This window comes from Daphnia magna, linkage group LG10, assembly GCF_020631705.1.
Source record: "Daphnia magna isolate NIES linkage group LG10, ASM2063170v1.1, whole genome shotgun sequence".
In the NCBI taxonomy this organism is placed as follows: Eukaryota; Metazoa; Arthropoda; class Branchiopoda; order Diplostraca; family Daphniidae; genus Daphnia; species Daphnia magna.
Genome location: NC_059191.1, coordinates 5,900,758 through 5,917,472, shown reverse-complemented (window position 1 = coordinate 5,917,472; position 16,715 = coordinate 5,900,758). Strand labels below are relative to the sequence as shown.

Genomic DNA, 16,715 nt, shown 5'->3' with positions numbered 1-16,715 from the left:
TTGCCCACCCTAACCTTATAGCGTCCGCATCTTGGGTGTGGTATAAAACCCACCGTTCCTTAGACGTTCGAGTTAGTTCCCCTTTTAGCAGTCGTGTGTAGTTGTTGCACTTTGTGTTCCCTACTATCATGTAGAACCCTAATAACAAGTGTTGGAGAAATAAAAGATTCGTGCCAAAACTCACCGTACTCACTGTGTCCTCTTATACATCGCCGCTCCGCACTGCCAGTCCGACCCGTGCTTCCAGACCCGACGTCGCGGCACTCACCGTCACCAACAAGGCGTCAACATGTCATCAACTCCAGCGTAAGTAACCTTCAATCTAACCTTGCTAGCTGTCCTACCTGTTGTTCTTTTCATATCCGGGCAGCCGACGTGACTGGCTGACGGATCTTAACAAACATGACCGTAAACCACCCACACAATCCGAAATCCTATTTTTTATTGTACTAATACTATTTTATGCATTTATCACTCTGTTTGCGTGCAATCAAATCAGTCACGTCAGACGTGGCTGATTAATTATTGCAACGCTTACACCTTCTCTAACGTTTCGGGGAAACAAGCAAGGGAGAATGTACAGTATCCTGCACAAAAATCCGAACACCGATTTAATTTTTTAAAGCCATCTATTGGCAAGGTAGTGGGTTTTTTGTTTGTATTTCTTTAAGGGGGAGGTTAGACGGGGTGATGGACACGTCAGGGCAGGGTTGGGTAAGTCTAGACATTTAAAAAAAGTGCCTTAAGGTATTACGCTTTAAGGCAAGTTACAGGTCGGGACATTTTTGCAACCCCCAGGGTGGTGTTTTTTTTTTAACGACAGTTGGAAATTTAGGGCTTGGGCTTAGTAATGTTTCTTACCGAAACAATTAAGCTTATGTTTCAACTGCCTGTTAACATTTTCGTCGTTGTCAATGGCGTAGGTGTAGCGTTTCTGAGTGTGATGCTGGAGATCGGTGTTCGATTCCAGATGAGGTGTTAAATAATTGTGGTTACCTTAAGAGAAATTATCAATTATATATGAAACAAATTTTTATCGAGCAATATGTGCTTTTTTTTATATTTAATAATTAAAAAAATAATAAACTCCTTCGTTTTAAAGTAATTAATATTACCAGCAAATTCGAATGAAGAATGTTATAACGATACCAAATATTTTCGCAATTCCGTATCGGGAATCGAACACTGATCTACAGCGTCGCAATCAGAGCCTCTACACATATGCCATCGGTATTGACAACATTGTGCACAGGCAGCTATCTAATTCATTTGGGTATAGAATATAACACAGCCTAAGTCCAACATTTCCAACTGTCGTTTAAAAAAACACACCACCCTGGGGGTTGCAAAAATGTCCCAACCTGTTACTTGCCTTAAAGCGTAATACCTTAAGGCATAAAAAAAATGTCTAGACTTACCCAACCCTGCCCTATGTGTCCATACCCCGTCTACCCTCCCTCTTAAAGAAAAACAAACCAAAAACCCTTTACCCCGCCAATAGGTGGCTTTAAAAAATTAAATCGGTGTTCGGATTTTTGTGCAGGATACTGTACTCAAACGTTCGGCCTTGCTTTGTAGTAAATGGTTAAGGGTATCTTCTTCTTTCGTAGAAACAAGCAAGGTCGGATGTATTTGTACAACCGGTCTGGCTCAGTAATAAGTCATACGGGTTATCTCGATTGTTCGTAGAAACAACAAGGGCAAAAGCACTCGATGATTCAACCTTGCTGTTCACCTACCATAAATAGGCCATGTAGTGTCTTTTGAATGTAATGTTCTTACTTGACGTCCTAAAGTGTGGACGTCCTAATACACTCGTGTTACACATCACCCCCAAGTGTAACAATACATTTTTCGAACTATCAGACCTCGAAATGCTTACCTGTCGCCAATTAGATAACCAACTTTGCAAATTTCACAGTGGATTCTCCAAAAGAGGCAAAAAGAAGTTATGTGCCATTGCTTTATTTACAAACGACGAAAAACAAGTGAACGTCTGCTGCCAAACACAATTCACACAATGGAATGGCCAGGAGATAGCGAACCTAGGACAAAATCGTTGGGCATTTTCGACGTCAGGTCCACATGACGTCGTTTTTTCGTGCCCACCTGATAGTAAACACTTACCACCACAACGCCTCCAACTACCAGCCATAGGCTACTTTGAGGTACCACCGGGCTGTACAGCACGCACGGAGGACTGGATATTCCCTGCAAGTCTGGAGGGTAGCACCACGGCAGCCGCCGTACCAATTCCGGCAAAACATTACAAGTCAAAAAACGGCATAAGTCGTCCAATTCCCTTCATTAAATACTTATCATTTCAATCAGGTGAGCAAATACTTGCTCCAACAGGAAAAACTGCAATCAACAGCCGCTATGACACACAATTAAATACTAAAACTCCTAGACTCTCCTCTTTCAACGAATTGCAGCAACACTACTTATCCGTTTGAATGGATAGTAGCGTTCGTTTTCACGATCCTGGCTATATGTGGCCTAGCGGGATTCACGCTACGCCTCGCTCAACGGTTGAATAATCACCTAAAGAACAACATGGGAATATACGAAACAGCCGATTATCACACACGAGGCCGAAAACCTGACCCGGGTGGAGAAAACTTCATCCATTCCCAAGATGTGAAACTTTAAAAAAAAATTTAATAAAATAACAAAATCAACAATAATGCAGTACTTAATTATCTCCCTTGTTGTGCGCTTATACGAAAGCTAGAACGTAACAATCGAGGACGATTCCCTTCAAACGGGGAGGATCTGTCACGAGGATGGAAAGGGCATTCACGTGTTAACGACATCCTCGTGGAACGGCCCCACCGAGCCTTACTCTTCCGCTTTTCACTCTGTTAAGGTCAAGTAGAACTATCTAGTTGACCATCTGTAAACCCACGCATAAGCGTGTCTAGTTTTCCCTTTTACCCCTTTACCCCCGAAGGTCACCTAGAAGTTATCTACGTGACCATCTCGGTACCATACTTCCCGCGTCCCCTAGACTTCCGTTTCCTTAAATAGGGGCGTACTCGATCGGAAAGGGCCCATATAGCACATTTCTGCCGTCGGATGTCCAAATCATGGCCGAACATCCGTTAGATATCTATGTACTCAATGGGTAGTTCCAGGGATGTCCGTCGGCTAGTCACTTTGGAAGTGCAATGGATGTGCGAAAATTATATTCTACGGACCTCCTTCCAACAGCCAAGAAGCTTTTCAATTGTTTCATTTAAGGATCAGCCTCGATCCAATCGGGGTGCTTTTTTGCAAATCGGGTTTCTCATTTCGGGCCATCGAGGCGTGGCTCAGGGTGGAAAATTCTTCTCCCCGAATTCAATTGGGGTTTGCAATTAATTGGATTGCAATCAATCGATTCATCAATGCAAAAAACATTATCAATTGACTGTTTCAACCGATCTATCCGATAAAAACCCCGATAATAGCTCGTTCTACCCGCTTGCCCCCATTTTTACTCTGAAACCGAAAGAACAGCGTTTTTTTTTATTGCTTCGGGACAACGGGTTAACCTCAAATTTTTCCCCGCACCGTCCCGGTTGAAAAAGTGGCACCTCAATTCAACCCCGAATGCACTTTATCGGTGCGGGGCGGTTAACTCGATTAGAACTAATTGGGGCCGATCACTAAGTTTCATTATTAATTGTCAAAATTTCTTTGTTTCCAAAAGCGGAAAACTTAACCGTGTTCAAATTTTACCCTTGAACATATTTTTATTTTAAGTCCAGCATTTAATACGAAAAATTGAAAAAATAAAGGAGTAATTATCTATTTGCCGGATGGTTTATTTTTAAATTTATTACAAAAAATGAATAAATTGTATGTAAGTCGTGAGTTTGTTTGCACAAGCTTTCCATTTAGCTTACGGGAACCAAGCCATTGGAAATTAACTTACAGAAAATAAATATTATTCGGCATCTAATAATATTCAAAGCAAGTATACTTGTGATAGGATTTTAATTTCAAATAATAAAAAACTACTTTAAACTTAATAAATCATGCTGAAGTTTAAAATTCAAAAAATATTTAGCCTAAATTGTTTAATTTCAATTTATACTCTTCTGGTTTAACCTAAGTTCGACATCATCTTGACTTCTTAAAAATCCTGTATGTGATTTGTTATCGAAAAAGCTCAAGTGTTTTACAACAATTCGATTGTATTGTTCGAAAATGATATATAACGATAATGAATAGCGAATCCACTGTTAGGTACAACAGTGAGGTAAAACATAGTTATAGAGAAGAAAACAATATTTTTAAAGTGAACTGGTTGGTTTTCCCATAAGAAGCTGTAGACAGCGTACCACAGATTGGACACAAATTTGTTTTTCGCATTTGCAGAGAATGCGCAACGTAGGATGTCCAACTGCTCCATTCTTATTTGCCTCTTACTTCTTTATTTTTAACTGTCTGTCCAAGGTTCTGTCTTGCCGACATTCTTGTCACTGAATCAGAGGATATGCCAAGTTATTAGTTTATGCCATTACGTATTTTAAGAATGTTCAATAACTTAAACACTTACCGTGGGTGTTAGAGTGTCTAGTGCTGACCGCTAGATGCCACTCCACTCAGAGTGGTGTATATCCCCGCTATGCAGAGCTTCCAATAGACAGTCTTACACACACACTAGACGTTACAACATGGTGTCAGAAGTGTGCTCTCACAGCTCGACGGTATTGAATCACAACCGCGTGGCCTGTGAGTATTGAACTGCATCCTTCTTTATCGACGGCATCCTAAGTGTTTTGGAACTGCATCCGTCTCTATCTCGTGCATCCTTTTGTCTTGCACTATTTTTTTAAAATGTCGTCTTCATTGAGAGCTCCGGAACCCTTTTCTTTTGGGGCCAGTGATTTGGCTGCCCAGTGGGGAATTTGGCGTAAACAGTTTTCATGGTACTTGGTGGCCACGAATAGCGGCCTTAACGTGGATGAAGAGCAAATGGTGGGTGTGCTAATCACTCTTCTTGGCAGTGAGGGCCTCAAAATTTATGATTCTTTTGTATTCACCGATGCTGCCGATGCCAGAAAAATTGAACCAGTTTTAGACAAGTTTACAGCACATTTTGAGCCCCGGCGTAGTGAAGTGTTCGAACGTTTCAAATTCTTGCGCCGTCATCAACTTCCTGGGGAAACTTTAGACGCGTGGCTAATTGATCTCCGCGGTCTGGTAAAAACATGTGGCTATGGAACTGGTGTTGATTCGGTCTTACGAGACCAAATAGTGCTAGGTGTTGCTGATCCTTTGGTCCGTGAGAAGCTACTGTTTGAAAAAGATTTGTTACTGAACACGGCGTGTGAAATTGTGCGTGCATGTGAGTCGTCTAAAGCCCAGCTCAGCCAAATCAACACAGCTTCGACGACAGAAACTGCTCACGCCATGCAGAGTCGGTATGGTAGCCGAAAGTTCGACAAAAAGCCGGAGTCGTCAAATTCATCATTCAGAGCACCTGTCGGTAAGCAGCCAACAACAAGTCAACGCGCAGCCCAGGTGAACAATCCGATAGACGGCCATCAATACATCAGGTGCAACAGTTGTGGTCGCTCTCATAAGAAAAATCAGTGTCGTGTCACCCATGTCACGTGTCATACGTGCGGGGTAGTTGGCCACGTTTCTAGTTGCTGCGGTAATTTTTCAAACCCCCGCCAGATGCCACCACGTCAAGCGACTAATCCCGCGGCTTCAGTTCATACAGTAGAAGAAGTAGAAGATGGATCGCAGTGGATTGGCAATATTCAAAATGGCGGTACAGCGATGACTCTCCCACGTTCAGTTGGTGAAGATTATTATGTCTCACATGAGATAACGTCGTCTAGCGGTGGATCCGAGTGGTATCAGCAGTTATCGGTAGATGGCGTTCTAGTAAAGTTCAAACTGGATTCTGGTGCAACTTGTAACATTCTTCCGTACGAGTCATTCGAGCGTCTACCTACCAACCGCCGACATCTCCGGCCTGGACCTGTAGTGCGCAGCTATCGCTCAAAGGATGGCCTACTAAATGTGCTGGGAGTGCACACTGCAAAAGTCGTCCACAAAGGCGCTGTCTTCGTTGTGGATTTTGTCATCGTTGATGAGCCAGGCCAGCCGCCCCTTTTTGGTCTCCCGTCTTGTCAAACGCTCAACCTGATTGGTCGGATTGACTCTCTACAGTCGACAGCCGACACTACGCTTCCCCCGGTGGTGGTGGAATTCATGGACGTCTTCAGGGGTTTAGGTAAACTGCCTGTTGAACATGACATTCGGTTACAGTCAGGTGCTAATTATGTTGATCCAGTTGTCTGTGCTGCCAGCCGTCTTCCGTTTCGGCTAGAGGACAAAGTTTTCAAGAAACTGGAAGAAATGGTTGGTGACGGAATCATCGTACCAGTGCACGAGCCAACCGACTGGGTCAGTCGGATGATGGTGGTGGGAAAGCCAAATGGAGATGTCCGAATCTGTCTTGACCCATCCGAGCTCAACAAGGCCATACAACGTCAGCACTTTGCTGTGCCCACAGTCGAGCAACTCTTCAGCAAGTTGAGTAAGGCTCGTTATTTTTGTAGCCTTGATGCTGCTTCCGGTTTTTACCAAATTCCGTTGTCTGACGCAGCATCCTACCTGTGTACTATGGCGACACCAAAAGGACGATATCGTTTCCTTCGACTGCCATTCGGATTGAAGTCAGCTCCCGAGATTTATCTGCAAACGATGAACGACCTCTTCGGTGATCTGCCTGGCGTGCTTATCTACTTTGACGACTTTCTCGTGACGGGTGAAACAAAGGAAGAGCTTCTCACCAACCTCCGTCAAGTGTTTGTACGTTGCAGGCGGCACAATTTAAAACTTCAATTGAAAAAGTGTCGATTCTTTCTCCAGGAGCTTCCGTGGCTGGGTCACGTCATCGGCCAAGGAACCCTAAAGCCGGATCCCAACAAGATCACTGCCATAGTTGATATGCCTGATCCTACCTGTCCAGCAGATCTAATCCGCCTCCTGGGCATGGTGACGTACCTGGACAAGTTTTGCCAAAACCTTGCTGGTCTGACAAGGCCACTACGAGACCTGCTTAAAGCGGATGCTGCATGGGTTTGGGAGGAGCCTCAACGGTTGATCCTTGCCCAGCTTAAGACGGCCTTGACATCGCTTCCTGTACTGCGCCTGTTTGACCACTCACTTCCGCTGGTCGTGTCGGTCGATGCCTCTCCTGTCGGCATTGGTGCGGTACTGCTTCAAGGTGGCCAGCCGATCGCATACTCATCAACATCCCTCACTGTGACGCAAAAGCGGTATTTCCAGATTGAAAAAGAGCTGTTGGCGGTCCAGTTTGGGCTCCTACGCTTCCGGCAATACATTTATGGGCAAATGGTTGTGGTGGAGTCTGACCACAAGCCACTGGTGGGTCTTCTGGACAAGCCAATCGCGTCTTGCTCTCCTCGGATCCAGCGGATGCGTCTCCAACTCCAGCGGTTCGACTTCCAGCTTGTCTACAAGCCAGGCAAGGAGCTGTTCATCGCTGACACACTCAGCCGAGCCCCGTCGCCCCTCCTTTTTTGTGATGATGTCACTCAAGACTGCGAGGAACAAGTACATGCTGTTCTTAATCTGGTCATACCTGAAGATTCCACTCGTGTTAAGTTCGCGGCGGCAACAGCGGCGGACCCGACTCTTCTCCTCATCAAGGAAATCGTCATTCGTGGATGGCCAGAACACAAAGCCCAGTGTCCAGTGGCCGCGAAGCCATTCTGGTCAGTTCGTCATCACCTAGCTGAGGTGGATGGTCTTTTGCTCAACGGCAGTCGTCTGGTGGTTCCGGCTTCTCTTCGCCAAGAGGTCTTGGCCGGAATTCATGACGGCCATTTTGGTGAGGTTAAGTGCGTCCTCCGCGCCAGGTCGGCAGTATATTGGCCTGGGTGCGAGGACCAAATTCGGAATGTGGTGGCCAGCTGCCCCACCTGCCAGGCTCATCGTCATCGCAATCCAGCTACACCTGTTCGTCCGGTGCCGTTGCCAGTTCATCCCTTTCAGTGGGTGTCGGCGGACATTTTTCTTCACGATGGAGTAAACTATCTTCTCGTCGTCGACGCTTACAGCAAGTGGCCAACATGTGTGCCGTTGCGCACCTTATCGTCCTCGTCGGTCATCGCGGAAGTAGAGCGCATTTTTAGCGACTTTGGGACTCCTGAAATCATCAAATCGGATAATGGTTCGCAATTCGACTGTGCTGAGTTTAGGGCATTCTGTGACAGCCGCAACGTTCGCTCCGTCACGTCCAGCCCAACCTATGCTCAATCGAATGGCCTGGTGGAGCGCCATATTCAAACGGTGAAAATGACTCTCGTTAAAATGTTTGAAGGCGGGCCTTCCCTTTGGGAGTCTTTGGCGGCCATTCGGTCGACGCCTATTTCATCTGATCTTCCGTCTCCGTCGGTGCTGCTACAGGGTCGTCATCTCCGCGGAAAGCTGCCGTATCTCCACAACCGTCTAGTGCCTCAGTTTGTGCCAGCCCCCTTTGTTCGTGAACAGCTTCAGCGCCGTCAGGCGTCCGCTTGTTTCTATGGCGGAGGACGTCCTGATGTTCGTGGGTCGGCGCTGATCGTCGGCCAACATGTTCGCGTTTTCATCTCGGGCTTATGGCTGCCAGGCTGGATTGAGACTGTTTGCCCCGAACCTGACTCCTATGTTGTCCGCTTGAGAGATGGCAGGGTTTTTCGTCGCACGCGTCGTGACATTAATATTGACAACGCGCAGTCGGCCGGATTTGGTGGAGTGGCTACTAACCCCAACTCTGTGGCACGTGGAACTCGACAGGCAGTGCCCATCCATCGCCCCGCTTTTGCTGGCGGTCTGCTTCCGGTTTTGTCGTTGCCACTGCCTATTCCTCCAGCGCCAGCGGTGCGCAATCGGTTGGGTCCAGTCACTGCACGTCCGTCCGTTCATCAGCCTTCACTTCCTCCTGCCGGGGTGGCTCCACCCTCTAGTGTGCCTACTACACCAGGGTCCCGCTTGTCTCTGGATCCACCCCGTCGAGCGATGCCGGCCCCGCTGCCTTCATCTGGCGTCGCGCTGCCAGCCGGCGTAATTCATAGCCCTAGTGCTACTCGTTCTGGCCGCCCTTATTTGCGCCGTTTCTGATAGAGTTCTGATCTGTGTATTGTCTGTTGCTGTCAGTCTCTTATGTTAACTGTTCGTTTCTGTCCTGTCCCTGTCATTAATCAATTGTCCTGTCTATGGGTGAATGTTGTTTTAATGATGTGATCTGTTTGTAGTCATTATGCGAGGGGGGAGATGTTAGAGTGTCTAGTGCTGACCGCTAGATGCCACTCCACTCAGAGTGGTGTATATCCCCGCTATGCAGAGCTTCCAATAGACAGTCTTACACACACACTAGACGTTACAACAGTGGGTGTTATACAAGTTCTTCAGAACGCACAGTAATAAGAAACAATCCGATTTGTAGAGAACTAGAGATATACGTTAAAGAAACTTGTGCTTTAATGAAAACACACACGAGACAAACAGACGACGAAAAATGCAATTGAAAGTTTTGAAACTAGAAAAAGCTATTGCAAAACGTTTTGCAGGTGCAATAACGCTGTCAAAATGAAGTTACTTTCGATTCATACACTGTTGCCAATTTACAAACTTCAAATCTTTGAAAAAAAAGTATTTTGTATTTGTATTTGTATTTTATTCACTTTCAGCGTAAACGACCAATACAAATACAAAAACTTCAAATAAGAAACAGCCCAAATACAAATACCGAATAAAATACGTATTTTAAGTATTTTATTTTTAAATATTTTTATTTTAATACCCAAATACGATACACTGATACGTAGTAATACTTTACATGGATATATGAGTTAAAATAATAAGTGTGAAAGTATTATGAAATAAATTTATTACAATTCTCGAAATGAGAGATTAGAGACGAAACAACGAAGACGATTCAAGAAATATTTATAAATTTGTTATTTGTTTTATTACGTTTTGCGTTGATATTTTACGTCTGCTACTGCAACACAATTCCAAATATTTTTAATCATTTTAGTGTATTCCAATTGTCAATAGACCATTTTCACGTTGCGAAAAGCAGTATTCATGTACTCCGGCAATCCTGCAAGCCACCATTTGTAGTCTTACTTAGCCTTGTTTAGGTGGATTTAACATAGGCTAACGACTTTGAGGACTGATTTCTCCCATTAATTTTGCTACCAGGAGCAAAATTATTGTGGCACGTTGTACGTCAGGATATTGCCAACATTTCAAGTGCCAAATTTTCAAGAATTCGCTACAACTAGTACTTGAAATCGTCGTTACAGTGAAGGGCTATCAACATTTGAAACAATAACAAACAGTCAACAGCAAATGGTAACTTTAAAAAATGTGTAATTTTCTTATAAAACTTAAATTTCTTGGTATAATTAGGAATGTAAATGTCTTCTGAGGATGCAGAAGATCTTTTACATGATTCAGTTATTGAATTATTTGACTTATCTGATTATTCTTCAACTTTGCCAAACGATGCTAAAGAAAGATATGTTGCTAAGCTTAATGAAGTACAGTGTGACTGTCCTTACGTCATAGAAAATGAGTATTATTTGTAAGTTTGAATGCCTTGAACTAAAAAAACAGCCCATCTCCAAAAATTATCTCATAAGACTTGCAGCTCTTATAATTATTCATATCGTTAGCTGTATAAAACTGTTTTCTGTAGACTAGATAGTTCCAAACATCTCCAAATTCAACTGACGGTAATATTGTTTCTAGCTCTTGTGTACTGGAAGTCCAATAGGGCTGTTCGACATCTTTTTTAAGATTTGTTGAAATCGTGAAACGCAGCAACTCATGTATTTTTTCGTCTGCTACGAGTGACTTGTGTAGTTCTGCGAAATATAAATTTTTTTAAAAAACAGTGATAGAAAAGGGGGTTGTTTTGAAGTTCTGATGTGTTTTCTTTATATATTAGTTCGTTATAGTGTTAGTGTTTAACTATGTCACTGTCTAATTATGCCAGTGGACTTAGTATTGAGGCCAAAACACGTTATTTGGAAAAGTTACAAATGTTTAACAGTGATTGTCCATATTGTATTCCTAATTCTCTGTGGAAACATGGTTTAGACTGTTGTCCAATTGTTCCAAAAATTGCTCCCTCAGATATCTTCATATATCTTGTTGAAACAAAAAGCTATCAAAATCATATTCCATCTATGATGTAATTCTTATTTCTTTTGCAGGTTCTCAGTGACTACGACTCGAGTGTCCTTTGTGTCTGTTACCCTCAGATTCTGCCTCCTGAAATTTACAACATTTTATGGGATCAAATTCTTCGTGCCTGTTACCATACTCTACTTGACGGGTATTCAGCCTTATTTTACGCACCTTTATGTAAGACCGTATCTGATTTGAAATTCTTTAGATTTTCCGCTGTAAGAAAATGCACGAACGAAGGTCGTGCACTAATGCAGTTAGACTTCAGGCATTTTCAAGTCAAAGTGGAAAGCTTGACACGTCTAAGACCTCTTCCTGACCCACATATTGTCGAAACATACATAAAGGCATATTATTTACCTGAAAATTCTTTCGAAAAATGGATTCAAGAACAAACGGTAACTCAATCAAATTTAGTATTAATACCGTTGTCATTAATTTAAGAAATTCGCGTCGTCAGCAGCTAATAATTTTGTTTATGCCTTTGTTGAAGGAATATACTCCTAGGCAGATGATGAATCTTCTTCAATACGTAAGTCAAGGCAGTAAAAAGATTCGGCTGAACTTAACTTCCTTCATGGAAGATTTAGATTTGAATCGTCGATAAAGATCTTTGTTATGATTCAAGTGATGAAATTTTTGTAAATTGAGAAATATACATGACATTCCATTACTTGTTGTCTGGCTTTCAATTTTGAGTTTAGATAAATATTTACAAAATATTACTCGAGATCTAGAAAATTAGCTTAGTTTCACTTAATTATATTTTACTTGCAATTTGAAAACAGTTGTATTGAAGGTCGATTGCTTTACGCAGAATGCATTTACTTCACTTTCACTGTCTTCCCAGCCTTCATGTATGATACGAATTATTGGTCAAATCGAAACATGCAACCACATGAATGGATCCGACATCTTACTAGCAAATGCTTAGACCAAGTTCCTTCATAACCTGGAATCTTCTTAATGCAAAATTAAAATTCCCTTCGTACACAGCCTACTAAAGTTCCATACAAATAATCTTAATACTGACAATTTTTTAATGTAAAAATAACCCTGAAAGTATGCGTCAAGGAATGGTGTCAAGTTTAATGCAGTAACAATTGTACAAATATAATGGTCATCGTTTATTACTTTACAGCAAAAACGAAACAACGGGGAGACGAACTTATTCCTTGTCATCATCATCATCCTCTTCCTCATTGTTGATCTAATAAGTTTCATAATTAGTAATGAAGCCGACATTAAAAACAGTATTGTTACTTACATTGAAGTATCTGAGTTCAAAAGAGGTCTTAACCCCCTTTTCTATCACTGTTTTTTTAAAAAATAAATATTTCGCAGAACTACACAAGTCACTCGTAGCAGACGAAAAAATACATGAGTTGCTGCGTTTCACGATTTCAACAAAACTTAAAAAAGATGTCGAACAGCCCTATATTCATTCTCTATGACGTAAGGACAGTCACACTGTACTTCATTAAGCTTAGCAACATAGTGCAGCAACTTTTACACCTTTGTTAAAAATGGATATATTTAATAAATATTGACGAATTCTATTTCTAATGAATTCTGCACTAGAGAGAAGACAAACGTGTTTAATATAATGAAAGAGGCAATGTTGCGAAAGGCGCAAATTTCAAAAAATTGCGAATTTCAATCACAAATTTAACATATAAATAATTGCCTAATCTAGATGAATTAGGTATTTAAGGATAGGGAATTAAATTAAGCTCAAACGAAATCAATTTCTGGACACATTGATTGGTAATTTTATAGATAACGAACGAAAAACCCCAATTTTTACTATACCCCCGAGAGGCGAGGGGCCTCCTATACTAGCGAACCTGGCGGGGAATCTTGGGACCATTTACTGAACACCCGCCGGTCTTGGGGATAGCCGAGAGTGTACCTTTCCTATTATATCGTGGTTCAACTAAAAAGTTCAACTCGACCAACCGAAAAAGCATTTATGGTCAACCAAAAAGTTGAGCAGCTCAACTACAAGTTGACGATAAAACGCACCCCAAGTTGCATAGTCCATTCTCGGATGGAGTTTCGTGTTGATACTGTACCTACCCAGATGGGAATCGTCGGAATGCCCAACATTCACGTACTTTTTCAAACAAAATTTGCTCCAGTGCTATTAGCTTTTCTTCATAAATAATCAAGATGTACACCTAACTCACGTTTATTTCACGGATAAAAGATTCTCACCAGGACATAGTTCAAGTTTAACAATCGCGTACTTCAGCATCTTCTTCTAGAGATGTACGAGCGCCTGCGTTTTTCTTTGGGAAAGATTTACAAATCGTCAAATGACGTCTGACTAGAGTTGGCCAGAATACGAATACACACTACAGTACTTCCAACGATTACAAATCCAACATTAGACGAGACAGCCTGACGTCCGTTTATGTCAGTGAATGAAAATGATGCACACAAAACGATATAAATCAAAACTTCGTCTACGTTCATTAAGAGTCACCGCATGTGGCAGATATACATCAAAGGCAATAAATGTTTAGGAAACATTGTACTGGATTGCAATTTCACTAGGTCAGGCGACTTTTGAACACGGATATAACCTTGGGCAACGTCAACATAAGTGTCAAATATAGATCTTCTAAAAAAAGCTCTAATTTAACGTACTCAATGGCCAACTCGAAAAGATAATATTGGTAGCCTTTATAACATCCCACAATCGAATTCAAAATTGAGATATTGCAGAAGTATTTCTAGATATCTACGGCCCAAGGATGTTGCACTCGCCCGTAGTGGATATCACTCATTGTTTTCAAGAATCGCTGGCTGAGGGAAGGCTCAGATCGTGGTATGTTATACTCCCGACCTTGATATGAAATACTTGATACCGGACAGACAACACATGCTGTTCCAGCTCCAAAAATTTCCAGAAGCTAAACAAAAAATTAGTTTAAACAAACAATTGGTTGTTACTACTTAATTGGTTAATGAATACAACTCAACGTACTCTTTTTTCTTCGTGCGCCTGTATTACTTCAGCCATTGTAATAGTTCGTTCAACTACTCGGAATTCCTTCCACTCACGAGCTAGTTCAAGCAAACTAAGACGCGTAACTCCGGGCAAGATTAGTCCGTCAAGAGGTGGTGTAACAAGTTCACGTTCTTTAAAATTCGATTGGAATAAGTAGACTTATTACTTGAAACTGTAGCATTTAAATCAACGGTACCTCCATTTTCATTCAACATGAATAAAAATATGTTCATTGTTCCCACCTCGGTCAACTGATGGTCTGCCCCATACAGCCAGAGAACTTGCTGATGCCCCAGCAATTCAGATTGTTTCTGAAATCAAAATTCGAATTAAGAAAATGCAGCCATCCTGGCGTGACTCTTAATATATAAGTTGATAGGTACAATTTAACTGTGTTCCTTAGGCATTGTCCGTATTAACGCGGCTAGCTTACTTGGATGTAGATGGTTGGAGCATAATTCGCACCCATCTTCATGGCACCACAACCTCCCGGCCAAGATCGTACGTATTGGGGGTCTGCCATCAGTGAAATGGGCTTGAAGCCTGAGGTAAAGTAGGGTCCCACAGGACACAGAAGTACATAAAGTAAGGCTTCATTCGGACTCGCTACTCCCAAGGATGGCTATAAGAAAATTTCATAATCTAAAGGTAGCATTTGAATATTGGCTTTTCATCTGAGTGGCAAAGTTTGCTTACATCTGTTGCAATAAATGTAGGTCTTATATAAAGGCTAGAGGTAGTTGAGTAGGGAACCCATTCCTTGTCAATTTGAATTAATCGTTTAACACACTTGATCATCTCTTCAGCATCAAATGTAGGAAGTGATGATCTTTTGCTGTGGACAGCATGCGAGCCATATTTTTGTCTGGACGGAATAAACGTAAGCAACCATCTTCTCCACGATAGGCCTTCATTCCTTCAAACAACTAAAGCAATATTTATTTTAACACACTTCTTACAAAAATATCAAATAAAAAATCAGTCACCTCAATTGCATAATGCAGTACTTTGGCTCCAGGATGAAGTTGAAGGTTATGCATAGGTGAAATAACTGGTTTAGCCCAACCTCTTTTAGAATCCCATGATACTTCAAGCATGTGGTCAGTGAAGTACTTTCCAAAGACTAGAGCTGAATTGTCAGGCTTAGGACGGAGCTGGTCAAGTGTGCAGATCTTTTCTTCCAAGTCAGAAAACTGAAAACAGTGGTTTAATTTAAATTTATCAGGCTATTGGAAGCATACACTACCTCACTTAATGGATCACACTGATAAAAATGTATTATTGCATTTCTTCTAATTAATCATACTAATGGTTGAAAAGAAACACCACTCTTACCTGGAAAGGTTGGTGAGTTGCTGCGCCACGTACATGGCGTAGATTCTGGCCGAAAAAAAACTATACTTGGTCGAGGAATAAAAGAGGAAAACATTCTTGAAAATAACAAAAGAGAGCTAACGATTCAAACAAACAACTACGAGTCGTGAAGGAGTCGACTCCTTGATTCTGTGTTGCCGATTCTCACGACTACGCCACCAATCAGAAATAATAGTCTAGTTCACTAGGCCTTAAATAGTTCTCTCGAAGTCGTAGTATGAATAGCTTACACTGCGAGACCATTTTGCTTGCACGAGAATCAATAAGATTCGCGTGCAACCATGAGAAACAAAATTAAATTTTTTTTTACGGAACCACCATTTAATTGAAACACATTGTAATGAAGTGGAATAAAACTTAGCCACCATACTCTCGACTCCGACAAATGCTTTCTTCTTCAAATAGAAGTGTATGATGAATGTAGAAATATCTTGTAATATAATAAGTAAGCGAGGGATGGACTAAATATCTGAGATAACGAAACATAACAAACGATATGAAATATTATATTACCTTTTGAGAGTGGAGACGAACAGACAGGATTAATCCACGGACCGCCATAGCGCATAGAACAAGAGAGACTGTCGTGATCGTCAATTGGGAAATAGGGAAGCGGAAACCATCCTGCGCATGCCCAGTATGAGAACCGGTCTCATCTTGATGCATTAAGCATCAAGGCCTTTGTGTTAAATAACCCATGGGTGACCCTATGGGGTGCATTTGATGTGTCGCCAACTCTTTCTCCACACATCGCATAACCTGAGTATATAATAGGCCATAGGGTACCGGAAAGTCGAGTTCAACGGCCTGTACGATAGTGCGCTAGGGGCGCCGACTGGCCAGCGGAATGTAGTGGCCAAAGATAACGAGAAAATGATTGTTCCTTCTCAATTATATTTACCTTTCAACAACAAAAACTTTTGAACGAGTTTTTATTTTTCACATTCAGAGAAGCAATAATTCTTCAAAAACTTTCCTATTTTTTATATCCACATACAAAAAACAGGTAAAATATTTTATATGGCCGAGACTTTTTTTTCTTTAACGTAGAAAAGCGAGCGGGTACCATAGGCTTTAAATCTGGTAGAAAAAGTTTTTTATATTATGCTTT

At 41.8% G+C, this 16,715-nt stretch overlaps 3 protein-coding genes and 1 long non-coding RNA gene across 4 annotated transcripts; 2 read left to right on the top strand and 2 right to left on the bottom strand.

Annotated features, from left to right (window-relative positions):
* The first annotated feature begins 4,557 nt into the window (after positions 1-4,557).
* LOC123476858 lies at positions 4,558-9,381 on the top strand. Its single transcript, XM_045179800.1, has 4 exons — positions 4,558-6,238; positions 6,299-6,544; positions 6,614-6,819; positions 6,880-9,381. Exons 1-4 carry the CDS (start codon positions 4,828-4,830, stop codon positions 9,133-9,135), a joined length of 4,119 nt encoding a protein of 1,372 aa, XP_045035735.1. The 5' UTR covers positions 4,558-4,827; the 3' UTR covers positions 9,136-9,381.
* Positions 9,382-10,116: 735 nt separating this feature from the next.
* On the top strand, positions 10,117-11,887 carry LOC116923585 (syndetin). The gene is made up of 4 exons (XM_045179801.1): positions 10,117-10,374; positions 11,241-11,362; positions 11,423-11,612; positions 11,708-11,887. Exons 1-4 carry the CDS (start codon positions 10,372-10,374, stop codon positions 11,819-11,821), a joined length of 429 nt encoding a protein of 142 aa, XP_045035736.1. The 5' UTR covers positions 10,117-10,371; the 3' UTR covers positions 11,822-11,887.
* Positions 10,914-12,634, bottom strand: LOC123476859. The gene is made up of 4 exons (XR_006651833.1): positions 12,482-12,634; positions 11,641-12,424; positions 11,386-11,583; positions 10,914-11,298 (listed from the first exon to the last, which is right to left on the bottom strand). It is a non-coding gene; the product is annotated as an uncharacterized LOC123476859 (long non-coding RNA).
* A 755-nt stretch (positions 12,635-13,389) lies between these two features.
* Positions 13,390-16,231, bottom strand: LOC123476796 (branched-chain-amino-acid aminotransferase, cytosolic-like). The gene is given in 9 exon segments (XM_045179509.1): positions 13,390-14,132; positions 14,207-14,361; positions 14,427-14,541; positions 14,664-14,852; positions 14,927-15,066; positions 15,069-15,156; positions 15,217-15,423; positions 15,566-15,625; positions 16,118-16,231. Coding segments are annotated over 9 exon segments (1,182 nt in total). The 5' UTR covers positions 16,166-16,231; the 3' UTR covers positions 13,390-13,952.
* Between the last annotated feature and the right edge of the window lie 484 nt (positions 16,232-16,715).